At 46.3% G+C, this 18,173-nt stretch overlaps 1 protein-coding gene across 1 annotated transcript in view; it reads right to left on the reverse strand.

Moving 5' to 3' along the window:
* Positions 1-18,173, reverse strand: part of TPCN2 (two pore segment channel 2) — a 118,950-nt gene that overhangs the window by 69,558 nt on the left and 31,219 nt on the right. Inside the window, exons 3-6 of the mRNA XM_063944225.1 lie at positions 11,902-11,978; positions 10,248-10,425; positions 1,504-1,620; positions 37-143 (exon numbers count right to left, since the gene is read on the reverse strand). Of these exons, the coding sequence (XP_063800295.1) occupies positions 37-143; positions 1,504-1,620; positions 10,248-10,425; positions 11,902-11,978 (479 nt within the window). The remainder of the gene's footprint in view (positions 1-36; positions 144-1,503; positions 1,621-10,247; positions 10,426-11,901; positions 11,979-18,173) is intronic.

The following is an 18,173-nucleotide window of genomic DNA, read 5'->3' on the forward strand; positions in this document are numbered from 1 at the left end:
TCTCAGTAAGTTACCCCTGAACATCCTGATACCTACCTGCCCATCTCAGGTAGTGTTCGTTTAATGCACTTTAAGGTCTTTTTCATAAGAGAAGAATTCTGGAGGAGGAAAAACGGCCTCAAAAGTCTTCGGATTCTCACCCCCTGAAAAGAGGCACATTGACAAATAAACAAGCTTATAGTTTATAATATATAAACAAAAAACAAAACAAAAAAAAGAGTAGTACAGTAAATAAATAAAAATACAAGAATACCATAGAAATAAAAAATATATAAAAAATAAATAATAATAAATACATAAATAAATTACCGTGAGCGGATACAATGCTTGAATGTAATATTAGCGGATAGAGCAATAGATTGGTCTGGAACCCAGTAGAAACAGAGGATGATACTGTTAGTGGTGGGAGTGGATCATACATTACTTGCCTTCATGATAAAATTAGTTGTAGGGAACAACCAAGGGAAACCATTGTAGCAGGGACATTGCTGTCACCCACCCTAAGCTGTTCCTTATACAGTACACTGATTACTATATGCTAGCATTGGGTTAATACATCATTAAAATGCACAAAAAAAACTTTTAAAAGTTAATACAATGTAATTCTTAGGGCATATACAGTTTAGTGTTTAATGATCGTTCTCTTTAGATATCAAGAAACCCAACAAGACGATACTGTCCAACATTTACGAACACTAGTACAAACACAGTGTTTTTTGCTTTTCACAGCAAGTAATAATTTCTCTAGCAGTATTTAATAGATATAAATATACCAATGTAAAACATCTGATAGGAGCAAAGTCTTCCTTTATTTTGCACTTCTCCGTATAGCAGTTTCCCGTATTTTTCCCCACTGCAGGACTGATTAGAAGCAGTGGTAGCCAACCCTGATCCTCGAGAGCTACAAACAGTTCACGTTTTCCATCTCACCTAGCAGGTGCACAGGTGCAGTCATTACTCACTGACACATTATAAAAGATTCACAGGTGGAGCTAATTACTTCACTTGTGATTCTGTGAGGAGACCTGGAAAACATGAACTGTTGGTAGCTCTCGAGGACCAGGGTTGGCTACCCCTGGACTAGAGGATACACACAGGGCTGACCAAGAGGAAAAAAAAATTAAAGAAATTAAATTAAAAAAGAAAATATAAGATGCAATGCTGGTCTGTTGCCGTCTATGACAGCTCATGGCTCTGTTGAGTCAGAAAAAAAAGTTTGCATCCTGCGGTTCATGTGACCGCGCAGTTTGGATTGCGAAGGCACATGGACTCCATACTTGCAGTATTTGAAGTATTATCACACCTAAAAAATGGTACATAAAGATGCAATGTCCTGAGTCACTTTGCAGCAGAAAAGGTTTCTCAATGTAAAAAAAAAAAATGGCATTACAATAGAGTTGCCTTCAGATATGCAGTATCTTGAGAATGCAACCATATAGATATGACATCATCAGCCCACGTCCACATCACATGACCACCACTGCTGAACCGTCCCCACGTTACCTCTGCACACAGGAAGCATAAAGATACCGTCCAATCTACAACGGAGACCAGGAGAGCCAGGATGTAGCACAGAAGCCACTTGTTCTTAATGAATTCATTCCAGCCAATTAAATAGCTCTAAAAAGAAAGAAAATAAATAGGAAAGCATGGAACAAAAATTTCAAAATCATCATAGAAATCCTTTCCCTGTCTTTACTGATGTTATATTTTAAATGAATGCTTCACCAAACGCTTCAAGGTTTATATGTTCTCGGTGTGTCGCTACACTACGTAATTAGGGAAATTTCCAAGCTTCATTACTAAGGGGCAAGAAGTAAATAAACCATTTCAAAAGCAGACTGGATTCTGGGTAATGACTTTTACATGGCAGAACTTTGATTCTCATATATGGCCTTATTCAGTTGCACGCAATGCCAATGAGTTGCGATTGAGACACAGGTATCGGAAGGTCTTGGAAAATTGCTGGATGCTCCTGGGCAGTAACTATTAAGACGTGCAAAAATGGTCTGTTTATGGGTGTGCAGAGGGAGTGTCACTAAAGTGTTTGCATTAGGGTTGGAAAAAAACAAAACCTGAATCATGCTGATTATATTAATACTGGGAAACATTGCTATGTATTAGTAACCTTGAGCAACCATGTTTTAATGCTTTCTAACATTAATAATCCAAAGTTATTAGGCTTTGATAGGATTTATTTTACTGCTTACTATTCCTATTACAGCTGAATATATGTAGATATATAATCATATAAAAACACAAAGTACATTCAGAGACATCTCAACAGGACTGAAGGTTTTGAACGGAAATATAAATGAAGGAGATTAAGCCATGAGGTGTTTCTCTGTGTATTGCCTCCTTAATGAGTTAGCGTTGTTTACCCTTGACAGTGTTAGTTGTGTCCTGTCCTATTGTGTTGGATTCTCCCCTCCTATAGGATTGTTAGGGGAGGAGTTTGTGGAGTCATTGCTGATGCTAGGCAGATTTAGTATTTGAACAACCAAAAAAACACACACCTGGCGCTTTGATGGACTACAGATGAATGCAGCAATCCCAAAAGGGTCCTTGGTTTTAACCCTTATTATAGAGCCACAAGAAAAAAACAAAACTGGGACTGCGCAATTCACTCTGATATGGATATTTATTATCTCTTAAAATGAATCTCTTAAAAATACATATAAACACATATAATATTAAATGCTGGCCAGCATCACATAAAAATAATATAAAATCAACCTATATATTACCAATAGATCTAGTAATTAAAGATATATTACTTGATTCTAATGTAAACTTATTACATCCTATATCTTAGATTTTGTAAAAAAAAAAATAAGAATTTACTTACCGATAATTCTATTTCTCATAGTCCGTAGTGGATGCTGGGAACTCCGAAAGGACCATGGGGAATAGCGGCTCCGCAGGAGACTGGGCACAAAAGTAAAAGCTTTAGGACTACCTGGTGTGCACTGGCTCCTCCCCCTATGACCCTCCTCCAAGCCTCAGTTAGGATACTGTGCCCGGACGAGCGTACACAATAAGGAAGGATTTTGAATCCCGGGTAAGACTCATACCAGCCACACCAATCACACCGTACAACTTGTGATCTGAACCCAGTTAACAGCATGATAACAGAGGAGCCTCTGAAAAGATGGCTCACAACAATAATAACCCGATTTTTGTAACAATAACTATGTACAAGTATTGCAGACAATCCGCACTTGGGATGGGCGCCCAGCATCCACTACGGACTATGAGAAATAGAATTATCGGTAAGTAAATTCTTATTTTCTCTGACGTCCTAGTGGATGCTGGGAACTCCGAAAGGACCATGGGGATTATACCAAAGCTCCCAAACGGGCGGGAGAGTGCGGATGACTCTGCAGCACCGAATGAGAGAACTCCAGGTCCTCCTCAGCCAGGGTATCAAATTTGTAGAATTTAGCAAACGTGTTTTCCCCTGACCAAGTAGCTGCTCGGCAAAGTTGTAAAGCCGAGACCCCTCGGGCAGCCGCCCAAGATGAGCCCACTTTCCGTGTGGAATGGGCTTTTACAGATTTTGGCTGTGGCAGGCCTGCCACAGAATGTGCAAGCTGAATTGTACTACAAATCCAACGAGCAATAGTCTGCTTAGAAGCAGGAGCACCCAGCTTGTTGGGTGCATACAGGATAAACAGCGAGTCAGATTTTCTGACTCCAGCCGTCCTGGAAACATATATTTTCAGGGCCCTGACTACGTCCAGCAACTTGGAATCCTCCAAGTCCCTAGTAGCCGCAGGTACCACAATAGGCTGGTTTAAGTGAAACGCTGAAACCACCTTAGGGAGAAATTGAGGACGAGTCCTCAATTCTGCCCTGTCCGTATGAAAAATTAGGTAAGGGCTTTTATAGGATAAAGCCGCCAATTCTGAGACACGCCTGGCTGAAGCCAGGGCTAACAGCATTACCACTTTCCATGTGAGATATTTTAATTCCACAGTGGTGAGTGGTTCAAACCAATGTGATTTTAGGAACCCCAAAACTACATTGAGATCCCAAGGTGCCACTGGAGGCACAAAAGGAGGCTGTATATGCAGTACCCCCTTGACAAACGTCTGAACTTCAGGAACTGAAGCTAGTTCTTTCTGGAAGAATATCGACAGGGCCGAAATTTGAACCTTAATGGAGCCTAATTTTAGGCCCATAGACAGTCCTGTTTGCAGGAAATGCAGGAAACGACCCAGTTGAAATTCCTCTGTAGGGGCCTTCCTGGCCTCACACCACGCAACATATTTACGCCAAATACGGTGATAATGTTGCACAGTTACATCCTTCCTGGCTTTGATCAGGGTAGGGATGACTTCATCCGGAATGCCTTTTTCCTTCAGGATCCGGCGTTCAACCGCCATGCCGTCAAACGCAGCCGCGGTAAGTCTTGGAACAGACAGGGTCCCTGCTGGAGCAGGTCCTTTCTTAGAGGTTGAGGCCACGGGTCCTCTGTGAGCATCTCTTGAAGTTCCGGGTACCAAGTCCTTCTTGGCCAATCCGGAGCTACGAGTATAGTCCTTACTCCTCTCCTTCTTATGATTCTCAGTACCTTGGGTATGAGAGGCAGAGGAGGGAACACATACACTGACTGGTACACCCACGGTGTTACCAGAGCGTCCACAGCTATTGCCTGAGGGTCCCTTGACCTGGCGCAATATCTGTCCAGTTTTTTGTTGAGGCGGGACGCCATCATGTCCACCTTTGTTTTTTTCCAACGGTTCACAATCATGTGGAAGACTTCTGGGTGAAGTCCCCACTCCCCCGGGTGGAGGTCGTGTCTGCTGAGGAAGTCTGCTTCCCAGTTGTCCACTCCCGGAATGAACACTGCTGACAGTGCTATCACATGATTTTCCGCCCAGCGAAGAATCCTTGCAACTTCCGTCATTGCCCTCCTGCTTCTTGTGCCGCCCTGTCTGTTTACGTGGGCGACTGCCGTGATGTTGTCCGACTGGATCAACACCGGCTGACCCTGAAGCAGAGGCCTTGCCTGACTTAGGGCATTGTAAATGGCCCTTAGTTCCAGGATATTTATGTGAAGTGACGTTTCCATGCTTGACCACAAGCCCTGGAAATTTCTTCCCTGTGTGACTGCTCCCCAGCCTCTCAGGCTGGCATCCGTGGTCACCAGGACCCAGTCCTGAATGCCGAATCTGCGGCCCTCTAGAAGATGAGCACTCTGCAACCACCACAGGAGAGACACCCTTGTCCTTGGAGACAGGGTTATCCGCTGATGCATTTGAAGATGCGATCCGGACCATTTGTCCAGCAGATCCCACTGAAAAGTTCTTGCGTGGAATCTGCCGAATGGAATCGCTTCGTAAGAAGCCACCATTTTTCCCAGGACCCTTGTGCATTGATGCACTGACACTTGGCCTGGTTTTAGGAGGTTCCTGACTAGGTCGGATAACTCCCTGGCTTTCTCCTCCGGGAGAAACACCTTTTTCTGGACTGTGTCCAGAATCATCCCTAGGAACAGCAGACGTGTCGTCGGAATCAGCTGCGATTTTGGAATATTTAGAATCCACCCGTGCTGTCGTAGTACTACTTGAGATAGTGCTACTCCGACCTCTAACTGTTCTCTGGACCTTGCCCTTATCAGGAGATCGTCCAAGTAAGGGATAATTAAGACGCCTTTTCTTCGAAGAAGAATCATCATTTCGGCCATTACCTTGGTAAAGACCCGGGGTGCCGTGGACAATCCAAACGGCAGCGTCTGAAACTGATAGTGACAGTTCTGTACCACAAACCTGAGGTACCCTTGGTGAGAAGGGCAAATTGGGACATGGAGGTAAGCATCCTTGATGCCCAGAGACACCATATAGTCCCCTTCTTCCAGGTTCGCTATCACTGCTCTGAGTGACTCCATCTTGAATTTGAACCTTTGTATGTAAGTGTTCAAGGATTTCAGATTTAAAATAGGTCTCACCGATCCGTCCGGCTTCGGTACCACAAACAGCGTGGAATAATACCCCTTTCCCTGTTGTAGGAGGGGTACCTTGATTATCACCTGCTGGGAATACAGCTTGTGAATGGCTTCCAATACCGCCTCCCTGTCGGAGGGAGACGTTGGTAAAGCAGACTTCAGGAACCGGCGAGGGGGAGACGTCTCGAATTCCAATTTGTACCCCTGAGATACTACCTGCAGGATCCAGGGGTCCACTTGCGAGTGAGCCCACTGCGCGCTGAAATTCTTGAGACGGGCCCCCACCGTGCCTGAGTCCGCTTGTAAGGCCCCAGCGTCATGCTGAGGACTTGGCAGAAGCGGGGGAGGGCTTCTGTTCCTGGGAAGAGGCTGCCTGCTGCAGTCTTTTTCCCCTTCCTCTGCCCCGGGGCAGATATGAGTGGCCTTTTGCCCGCTTGCCCTTATGGGGACGAAAGGACTGAGCCTGAAAAGACGGTGTCTTTTTCTGCTGAGAGGTGACCTGGGGTAAAAAGGTGGATTTCCCAGCCGTTGCCGTGGCCACCAGGTCCGATAGACCGACCCCAAATAACTCCTCCCCTTTATACGGCAATACTTCCATATGCCGTTTGGAATCCGCATCACCTGACCACTGTTGCGTCCATAACCCTCTTCTGGCAGAAAAGGACAGCGCACTTACTCTTGATGCCAGAGTGCAAATATCCCTCTGTGCATCTCGCATATATAGAAATGCATCCTTTAAATGCTCTATAGTCAATAATATACTGTCCCTGTCCAGGGTATCAATATTTTCAGTCAGGGAATCCGACCAAGCCACCCCAGCACTGCACATCCAGGCTGAGGCGATTGCTGGTCGCAGTATAATACCAGTATGTGTGTATATACTTTTTAGGATATTTTCCAGCTTCCTATCAGCTGGTTCCTTGAGGGCGGCCGTATCAGGAGACGGTAACGCCACTTGTTTTGATAAGCGTGTGAGCGCCTTATCTACCCTAGGGGGTGTTTCCCAACGCGTCCTAACCTCTGGCGGGAAAGGGTATAATGCCAATAATTTTTTAGAAATTAGCAGTTTTTTATCGGGGGAAACCCACGCTTCATCACACACCTCATTTAATTCATCTGATTCAGGAAAAACTACGGGTAGTTTTTTCACACCCCACATAATACCCTTTTTTGTGGTACTTATAGTATCAGAAATGTTCAAAACCTCCTTCATTGCCGTGATCATGTAACGTGTGGCCCTACTGGAATATACGTTTGTTTCCTCACCGTCTGGAGTCAGTGTCCGTGTCTGGGTCTGTGTCGACCATCTGAGGTAACGGGCGCTTTAGAGCCCCTGACGGTGTTTGAGACGCCTGTACAGGTAATAACTGATTTGCCGGCTGTCTCATGTCGTCAACAGTCTTTTGTAATGTGCTGACACTATCACGTAATTCCTTCCATAAGACCATCTAGTCAGGTGTCGACTCCCTAGGGGGTGACATCACTATTACAGGCAATTGCTCCGCCTCCATACCATTTTCCTCCTCATACATGTCGACACAACGTACCGACACACAGCACACACACAGGGAATGCTCTGATAGAGGACAGGACCCCACTAGCCCTTTGGGGAGACAGAGGGAGAGTTTGCCAGCACACACCAGAGCGCTATATATATATACAGGGATAACCTTATATAAGTGTTTTTCCCTTATATAGCTGCTGTATAGATTTATCTGCCAAATTAGTGCCCCCCCTCTCTTGTTTTACCCTGTTTCTGTAGTGCAGGACTGCAGGGGAGAGTCAGGGAGCTTCCCTCCAACAGAGCTGTGAGGGAAAATGGCGCCAGTGTGCTGAGGAGATAGGCTCCGCCCCCTTCTCGGCGGCCTTTCTCCCGCTTTTTTAAGGAAAAATTGGCAGGGGTTAAATGCATCCATATAGCCCAGGAGCTATATGTGATGTATTTTTTGCCATCTAAGGTGTTTTTATTGCGTCTCAGGGCGCCCCCCCCAGCGCCCTGCACCCTCAGTGACCGGAGTGTGAAGTGTGCTGAGAGCAATGGCGCACAGCTGCGGTGCTGTGCGCTACCTTATTGAAGACAGGACGTCTTCTGCCGCCGATTTTCCGGACCTCTTCAGTCTTCTGGCTCTGTAAGGGGGCCGGCGGCGCGGCTCTGGGACCCATCCATGGCTGGGCCTGTGATCGTCCCTCTGGAGCTAATGTCCAGTAGCCTAAGAAGCCCAATCCACTCTGCACGCAGGTGAGTTCGCTTCTTCTCCCCTTAGTCCCTCGGTGCAGTGAACCTGTTGCCAGCAGGATTCACTGAAAATAAAAAACCTATACTTAAACTTTTTCACTAAGCAGCTCGGGAGAGCCACCTAGTGTGCACCCTTCTCGTTCGGGCACAAAAATCTAACTGAGGCTTGGAGGAGGGTCATAGGGGGAGGAGCCAGTGCACACCAGGTAGTCCTAAAGCTTTTACTTTTGTGCCCAGTCTCCTGCGGAGCCGCTATTCCCCATGGTCCTTTCGGAGTTCCCAGCATCCACTAGGACGTCAGAGAAAATTAATGAACCATTAATAACTTTCTCCAAGGAATGAGTAATATCACTTCAATTCAATTTAAAACAGGAAGAATTGTCCAGCGCTTTTCTATGCTTAGTGACGTCCAGCAATGCTGGGTGATTTTTCCTTTTTAATATTTATATTCTGTCCCAGCATAAATTTAATTAATATCTCAATCCAAGCCAGAAAGTCTCTCTCCTCAATTGAAAACCATCCACATTCAATTAAGCACTTTGAACCACGTTATCCTTATTTCGGGCTTCTGCCGTTTAGCTAAGCAGATCATACACGATATTAGCCTCTTAAAAAGCAAGTATAATGTTCCCCTCTTTCAGGGTATAATACTATGCCTGTGCAGGTGTCCTTGGATAATCGCTCCCGGCTATTGCAGCCTTATCTGGAGTCTCCGGGTTCTCACTGCAGTGTGGTTATATTCTCAACCACTGTGGGGTTTCATAAGCATGCGGCCGGCCGGCCCGTTAATGTCTCAGCTACTGCCTCCTGTACGACAGTCTCCGCTGCTACCTCCTAGTGTTAGTTGTGTCCTGTCCTATTGTGTTGGATTCTCCCCTCCTATAGGATTGTTAGGGGAGGAGTTTGTGGAGTCATTGCTGATGCTAGGCAGATTTAGTATTTCTCTGATCTGGTTCAACTTCCCACCCTCCCTGTATCTCTGTTGTGTGTGTGAATTTACTGCATTGGTTCAGCTCACTCAGATGAAGTAACAACAAGTAACCACAAGTAACAAGATGGTGGCCATGTAGTTTAAAGCAACCAACCCTGCTTTGCATACACAGACGTTTCATAGTTCACACTGGAAGCCATACTCAGATGGAACCTATGCACCTGTCATAGTGCTGGGGTGACTAATGGTGGTGTCTAAAGACGCACCAAGCAGTTTTAAAACATAGTACAAATGCTCAAAATGGGTCTCTCAGTCCTTGCACATTCATACGCATGGATGTACATGAGGAAAGGGCTTTGTATCATCATTTGCATAAAGTGGCAGACAGCTGACTGCTAATAGACGTGGCCAACGCTGAATCAGGCCCATGGAGCGGGTTCTGTTTTTGGAAACTATCAGTAGCTAATCCAGTCTGGAAATCTACCAAACTGCACCGTGGTGGTCATTCCGAGTTGATCGCTCGCTAGCAGTTTTTAGCAGCCTTGCAAACGCTATGCCGCCTCCCACTGGGAGTGTATTTTAGCTTAGCAGAAGTGCGAACGATTGTAACGCAGAGCGGCTACAAAATATTTTTGTGCAGTTTCAGAGTAGCTTCAAACCTACTCAGCGCTTGCGATCATTTCAGACCATTCAGTTCCTGATTTGACGTCACAAACACGCCCTGCGTTCGACCAGCCACGCCTGCGTTTTTCCTGCCACGGATGCGTTTTTCCAAACACTCCCTGAAAACGGTCAGTTGCCACCCAGAAACGCCCACTTCATGTCAATCACTCAGCGGCCAGCAGTGCAACTGAAAAGCATCGCTAGACCCTGTGTAAAACTACATCGTTCGTTGTAATAGTACGCCGCGCGTGCGCATTGCGCCGCATGCGCAGAAGTGCCGTCATGAAAAACTAGAACACGGAAGTAACACTTAGGCAGAGTTTGGCCATTAGATGGACTATGTGTACTGAAGGAGTAGGTTACGCCCATGCTCACTGTCCTCGCAACAATGGGGAGCAGAACGTAATGAACGAACGTTATCTTATATTGCCGATACACTCCAGAAGCGTGATGGCGGCCATTATTACCTTTACAGAAAGATCTGCGATAAACAGCAGGAAGGTTAGGAGCTCTATGCTTTCGGTCACTCCGCAGGGAGGCTCCCAGGCCGCAGTGCGGAAGCGCACATCTGATGACACAGTCAGCGACGAGGGCTTCTCGATAAATGCAAGCGCCAGGTTCACAAAGATTGTTACATTCAAAACCCTTAAAAAAAAAAAAAAGAAATAAAGGAGTAAAAAACAACAACAACAACAACAACAACAACAAAAACCCAGCAACATGAATCAGGAGCATTGATGCCGTGCACCCAATACAGTCATGTCATAGATATGTGGCATGATCAAATTGTAAATGAAAACTTATTGCGTCCCTACTCTCAAACACTCTAGAAATCGCTCACCCCACCGTCCTACCTCGCCTACCTCCTACCTCGCTCACCCCACCCTTCTACCTCGCCTACCTCCTGCCCTCAGATCCCCATCCACATGCTCACACCTCATTTCAACTGTCCGCCTCCCCTCCCCCTAGATTCCTTCCTGCAGCGCACGTGCAATATACAGACAACCGCATTTTTACTTGCGTGCAAAGCAGAATGCGGCTGTAAATGTCTGTGGTGGATGTGCCAGTGTTGATATTACTGTCAATCGCTACTTAGTGACTTTTCCCATTAGAAAACACTTCTAATCCTGTGTGTGTGAATAATATATCACGTTCTGCCTTTGATCTTTATCTCTCCAACATGTACATAAAGTCTGTAAACATTCCGTCCTCCCACTGTGGGAAATTGTGGCTGTAAAGTCACGGTGTGACACTACCCGGAGGCTGACAGCGCTGGCTGGGGAGTCATACAATGGGCCGTTTGAGGAGGCTGAAGTCTGCAGGAAAGAGAGGGTTGTCCAGTACGGTGCACAGGACTCCCATGTTCAGCTAAGCTGTAGGACAATAAACATGTGCATCGTGCAGCGGCCAACAATGGCCCTTCCTTCGGCAACAAGCAGACTGTTGGCAGGGAGACAATGGCCCTCATTCCGAGTTGATCGCACGTAGCAACTTTTTGTTGCTCGTGCGATCAACTTGACGCCGCCTATGGGGGAGTGTATTTTTGCATTGCAAGGCTGCGAACGCTTGTGCAGCCCTGCTATGCTAAAAAAATATCCTGCAAAACAAGACCAGGGACAGACCCTGTGCAACGGATCCAGCGACGATGGTGCCGGGACTGACGTCAGACATCCGCCCTCCAAACGCCCGGACACGCCTGCGTTCGCCTCACCACCTGGAAAATGGTGAGTTGACGCCCCGGAACGCATCCCGCCTGTCGGTCTTCTTGCGATCGCCGCTGCGATCACTTTTTCCGCTGGCGGCGTAGCTGCCAAACGACAGCAACGACGCGCGTGCGCAATGCGTCCTCCGCGCATGCGCAGTTCCGACCCATTCGCACCGCTGCGACAAACTGCAGCGTGCGAACGGGTCGAAATGACCGCCAATGCGCGCTGGAGTACTGAACCCCACCATGGACAGATATGGCCCTGTAATCAAATATAATATTTTTTAAATTGTGCATTTCCATCTATGGATTAAACTACATATTGTGTTTGTACAGTATGAGCAATACATGAAAACAAAAAAAAACAAAAAAGGATTGAAAAACAATAAAGAGAATAAAATAATCTCATTGCTCACCACTGGCACACATCCGAGTAGTACCACTGATACAGACGCAGAGAGTTCGGGTCAACGCGATGGTCTATGGAGCGGTACTGCATATACAGAGAGAATGTGATCATGTAAGTCATGTCATCATAATGGGTTAGTATTAGACTGCAATGTATTACTTATATCAGGGGTTCTCACCTCCAGTCCTCAAGCACCACCAATAAGTCACGTTGTAGTTAATCACGTACAGATGGGTTAGTCTTTGTTGACAGGTCAGTAATTATCCCACCTGCTCCCAAAGACAGTACTCCCCAAACCATGACCTGTTGAGAGTAGTTGTGGGTTGGGGCGAAGAACCCCCGATTTATACTGTGCATGTACATTCACATTAGTGCTGCCTGGCTCAGCGTGTTACAGAGGTGACCGCATTCACACAGCGTTTCTGCACCATGTTCCGCCAAAGGTAGCAATTGATACTTTTTCCAAAATGTTGCATCCCACTGTAATTGTAGCCACATACTGTGCCTAGTACTTTTCTCACAACAGAATTGGTATAATGTCTCAGTTTAAGTACAGCGATGCACGACACAAGGAGTGGCACAGCCGCCCGCATCAGAGCCATATTTGGCCTTTTTTAACCAAGACTAGCGACCAAGGCGCACACAGACGTACATGACCTGCAGCGCAAGCAGTAAACTTTATTACAATAAGACTATCCCAAAAATGTTATCACCACTTTATTTAATGCAGTATAAAATTAAAACTTTTTACATTCTTCCTAAAACAAATGAAAAACAAAAAACAATAGTAATGATCGCTGCGTAATTCGTATGAGGCGGAGTTCCTCTTTATCACCAACCAATCAAGAGCAGTTTACTACACTGACATATTCGTGTGAGGATGGGGCTTCGTGTGAGGATGGGGCTTCGTGTGGAAATCCTGTTATTTTACAGTATTTGTTGGTCATTTGAAGTGAGTGGGTGGAAGTATTTTTCCCTGGTTTGTCTCAAGAAAGAAGAAAAGATTTTGTACACCATGTGGACTGTGATAAACCAGCAGTACAGAAAGCCAATGCTATTTAATATTAATAAAGCGATTAAATGTTTTTAGGAATAATTATTTAGGTCAAGTTTATTTAAAAATTGCTTATATGTGATTTTTTTTTCCAGGTTTGGTGTAATAGGCAGCGGTCTTACACATACTATCTTATATCCCTATAGACTGTAAGCCTGCAAGCAGGGCCTTCCTACCTCTATTGCTGTCTCTTATTACTCAGTTTTGTTTTGCCATTGTTGTTTCCAACTGTAAAGCGCAACAGAATTTGCTGTGCAATAAAAAAAGAAACTGTTAATAACTAAATAAAGACTGTACGGATGCCACTAGCGGTTTGGGGAAGAGGTTTATTACTTTTCAACTAGGTGTTTGTAGCTCATATAAGGAGAACACCTCTGGCCATGGAGCCATTGCCCTACACCAGGGGTGGGGAACGTCCGGCCCGCGGGCCGTATAAGGCCCGCATAGTCACTTCGCCTGGCCCAGCAAGAGTACCAGAGAAACTGCAGGAGAGGAGGGGCACGGCATCCGACAGAGGGGACGGACGGAGGAGGACGGCAGCATGCGGTACTAGGAGGGGGACAGATGAGGACGTGGGTTACCTGGCAACCGCGGGCGGGACTATGAGTAGGTGGACGGCAGGCGGGATGGCGGAGGACTTGGGTGAAGTGGGTTATCTGGCAACCACAGGCGGCAGTCGGGACTAGCAGGGGTACGGCATCAAACGTGGGTTATCAAGGCATTCGAGGTGTGGGGGGGAACTAGGAGGTGGCACGGCCTGGAAGCAGAGAAAATGGGTTACAAGGTGACTAAGTGTGTCCACCATGTGTCATCTGAGCTTCTCCTGTGCCCGGCTTCCAGCACATCACCGGAGGCTGCTGCTGATTAAAAAAGTTGCTGGTGAGATATTGTGGACCTGGATAGACAGAATACTCAGGTCCACACACACATTTCCTTACCGCACAGACTGGGCCTATAGCAATTATAGAAGCAATTCCAACCATCACATTAAGGGTGAGTTAATTACATCTTTTTTTACCAAATGTATCAGTCTAATTTTTAAGTTGATAATTTTTGTATGGCCCCCGAAGAATTTAATAAATATCCAAATGGCCCTTGGTCAGAAAAAAACCTTCCCCACCCCCTGCGCTACACTGACCCGTCAGGGACTAGTACCAGTGTACCAGGTGGACCCTACCCGTGTGCTTTCCATGTTATAGTGGATATTAGAATAACCTGCACAGGAAAATAGATAAAGTACATGTTCAAAACCTCTCTCTATTTCCGTAATCCAAATATAGATATTTTAAAATTAGTTTCTTTGCAATGTCACAAAACAGATATGCATAGAAACAGAGACAATATATAACATGTAGAGTAAGTCGAAAGTGATAAAGACAATTTATGCAAAAATACGGAGTGTAGTTAAGAAGAAAAACAGAGACATATTGTGGTATGGTATGCGGTTAAATTACCGGCTGTCGGCATCCCGGCGGTCAGGATACAGATGCCGGAATCCTGACAGCAGGGGAAATGCCAGTGGTTGGAATCCAGACCCAGGGCCTGTATTCCCAGTCCGGTGATGGTCCACAACACCACCCGAGGGGGAATATATTAGTGTGGCGACCAAGGGTCGCAACTGGGCTCAAATCGTGGCGAGCGCAGCTAGCCCACAAGGAGACACGCTACGCTCACTACCGGAATTCTGGTTCCCTGCGCCGGTTTCCTGACCTCCGGGATCCCATACCGATCCCATCAATATGCGTCACAGAGCAGCGAATGGAAGAATCTGACAGCAGGGAGTAACTTTGGATCCCGAATCACAATACACAAGTGATGGCAAACACAGCAGTGCTGGGTTAGGGAGTATTACAGCCCTGGCCTCTAATTCGTCCACAAGAAAAGGTCTCTTTGTAACAAAGAATCTGCTAAACGGACTATTGTTTTATGTCCGTAGCACAGAAATAACTTTGTTCTCTACAAGAAAATGTTTCTGCATGAAACGGCCACGGCCTGCTCGGCTTTCAGTCATTTGAGGACAGATTCATTTGGAGCTATGCATCGAATACAGAGACTGTGACCAATTACCTATTTATTTATTTATTTATTAGCAGTTTCTTATATAGCGCAGCATTTACAATTAGAACAACAATTATAGAACAAAACTGGGCAAAGACAGACAGACAGACAGAGGTAGGAAGGCCCTGCTCGCAAGCTTACAATCTATAGGGAAATAGGCATTGATACACAAGGATAGATGCTACCTGTCATATAATGGTTCCCCAGGTTGCTAGGTTCTTAATGGGTTGTATATGATATGATCACCCAGCAATGTTGGAAGACAAAATGTGAGTTTATGTGGACTGTACAGAGGGGATGTAACTTGATAGGGAAGCTGTGAAGGTTATGTGTGTGGGTCTGAAATTTGGTAGGCTTGTCTGAAGAGATGAGTTTTCAGAGAACGTTTAAAGGTTTGGAGACTAGAAGAGAGTCTTATTGTGCGTGGGAGTGCATTCCACAGAGTGGGTGAAGCCCGGGTAAAGTCCTGTAATTTTGAGTGGGAACAGGTAATACATGTGGATGAGAGACGCAGATCTTGTGCAGAGCGGAGAGGTCTGGTAGGGAGATATTTTGAGATGAGTGAGGAGATGTATGATGGTGCAGTTTGGTTAATAGCCTTGTATGAAAGTAAAAGTATTTTATATTTGACACGGTAGAATACCGGTAACCAATGGAGGGACTGACAGAGCGGATCAGCAGATGAAGAACGTCTGGCGAGGAAAATTAGCCTCGCAGCTGCATTTAAAAATAAGATTTTACTTACCGATAAATCTATTTCTCGGAGTCCGTAGTGGATGCTGGGGTTCCTGAAAGGACCATGGGGAATAGCGGCTCCGCAGGAGACAGGGCACAAAAAGTAAAGCTTTTCCAGATCAGGTGGTGTGCACTGGCTCCTCCCCCTATGACCCTCCTCCAGACTCCAGTTAGGTACTGTGCCCGGACGAGCGTACACAATAAGGGAGGATTTTGAATCCCGGGTAAGACTCATACCAGCCACACCAATCACACCGTACAACTTGTGATCTAAACCCAGTTAACAGTATGATAACAGCGGAGCCTCTGAAAGATGGCTTCCTTCAACAATAACCCGAATTAGTTAACAATAACTATGTACAATTATTGCAGATAATCCGCACTTGGGATGGGCGCCCAGCATCCACTACGGACTCCGAGAAATAGATTTATCGGTAAGTAAAATCTTATTTTCTCTATCGTCCTAGTGGATGCTGGGGTTCCTGAAAGGACCATGGGGATTATACCAAAGCTCCCAAACGGGCGGGAGAGTGCGGATGACTCTGCAGCACCGAATGAGAGAACTCCAGGTCCTCCTTAGCCAGAGTATCAAATTTGTAAAATTTTACAAACGTGTTCTCCCCTGACCACGTAGCTGCTCGGCAGAGTTGTAATGCCGAGACCCCTCGGGCAGCCGCCCAAGATGAGCCCACCTTCCTTGTGGAGTGGGCCTTTACAGATTTAGGCTGTGGCAGGCCTGCCACAGAATGTGCAAGTTGGATTGTGCTACAGATCCAACGAGCAATCGTCTGCTTAGACGCAGGAGCACCCATCTTGTTGGGTGCATACAATATAAACAACGAGTCAGATTTTCTGACTCCAGCTGTCCTTGCAATATATATTTTTAATGCTCTGACAACGTCCAGTAACTTGGAGTCCTCCAAGTCACTTGTAGCCGCAGGCACTACAATAGGCTGGTTCAGATGAAATGCTGACACCACCTTAGGGAGAAAATGCGGACGAGTCCGCAGTTCTGCCCTGTCCGAATGGAAAATCAGATATGGGCTTTTGTAAGATAAAGCTGCCAGCTCTGACACTCTCCTGGCCGAAGCCAGGGCTAGAAGCATGGTCACTTTCCATGTGAGATATTTCAAATCCACCTTTTTTAGTGGTTCAAACCAATGAGATTTTAGAAAGTCCAAAACCACATTGAGATCCCACGGTGCCACCGGAGGCACCACAGGAGGCTGTATATGCAGCACTCCCTTAACAAAGGTCTGGACTTCAGGGACTGAAGCCAATTCTTTTTGCAAGAAAATCGACAGGGCCGAAATTTGAACCTTAATAGATCCCAATTTGAGACCCATAGACAATCCTGATTGCAGGAAATGTAGGAATCGACCCAGTTGAAATTCCTACGTCGGAGCACTCCGATCTTCGCACCACGCAACATATTTTCGCCAAATTCGGTGATAATGTTGCATGGTTACTTCCTTCCTTGCTTTAATCAAAGTAGGAATGACTTCTTCCGGCATGCCTTTTTCCTTTAGGATCCGGCGTTCAACCGCCATGCCGTCAAACGCAGCCGCGGTAAGTCTTGAAACAGACAGGGACCCTGCTGAAGCAAGTCCCTCCTTAGAGGTAGAGGCCACGGATCTTCCGTGATCATCTCTTGAAGTTCCGGGTACCAAGTCCTTCTTGGCCAATCCGGAACCACTAGTATCGTTCTTACGCCTCTTTGCCGTATAATTCTCAATACTTTTGGTATGAGAGGCAGAGGAGGAAACACATACACCGACTGGTACACCCAAGGCGTTACCAGCGCGTCCACAGCTATTGCCTGCGGATCTCTTGACCTGGCGCAATACCTGTCCAGTTTTTTGTTGAGGCGAGACGCCATCATGTCCACCATTGGTCTTTCCCAACGGGTTACCAGCATGTGGAAGACTTCTGGATGAAGTCCCCACTCTCCCGGGTGAAGATCGTGTCTGCTGAGGAAGTCTGCTTCCCAGTTGTCCACTCCCGGGATGAACACTGCTGACAGTGCTATCACATGATTCTCTGCCCAGCGAAGAATCCTTGCAGCTTCTGCCATTGCACTCCTGCTTCTTGTGCCGCCCTGTCTGTTCACATGGGCGACTGCCGTGATGTTGTCCGACTGGATCAACACCGGTTTTCCTTGAAGCAGAGGTTCTGCCTGGCTTAGAGCATTGTATATTGCTCTTAGTTCCAGAATGTTTATGTGAAGAGACGTTTCCAGGCTCGTCCATACTCCCTGGAAGTTTCTTCCTTGTTTGACTGCTCCCCAGCCTCTCAGGCTGGCGTCCGTGGTCACCAGGATCCAATCCTGTATGCCGAATCTGCGGCCCTCCAATAGATGAGGACTCTGCAACCACCACAGAAGAGACACCCTTGTCCTTGGAGACAGGGTTATCCGTAGGTGCATCTGAAGA

Source organism: Pseudophryne corroboree, chromosome 11 (assembly GCF_028390025.1).
Source record: "Pseudophryne corroboree isolate aPseCor3 chromosome 11, aPseCor3.hap2, whole genome shotgun sequence".
NCBI lineage: Eukaryota > Metazoa > Chordata > Amphibia > Anura > Myobatrachidae > Pseudophryne > Pseudophryne corroboree.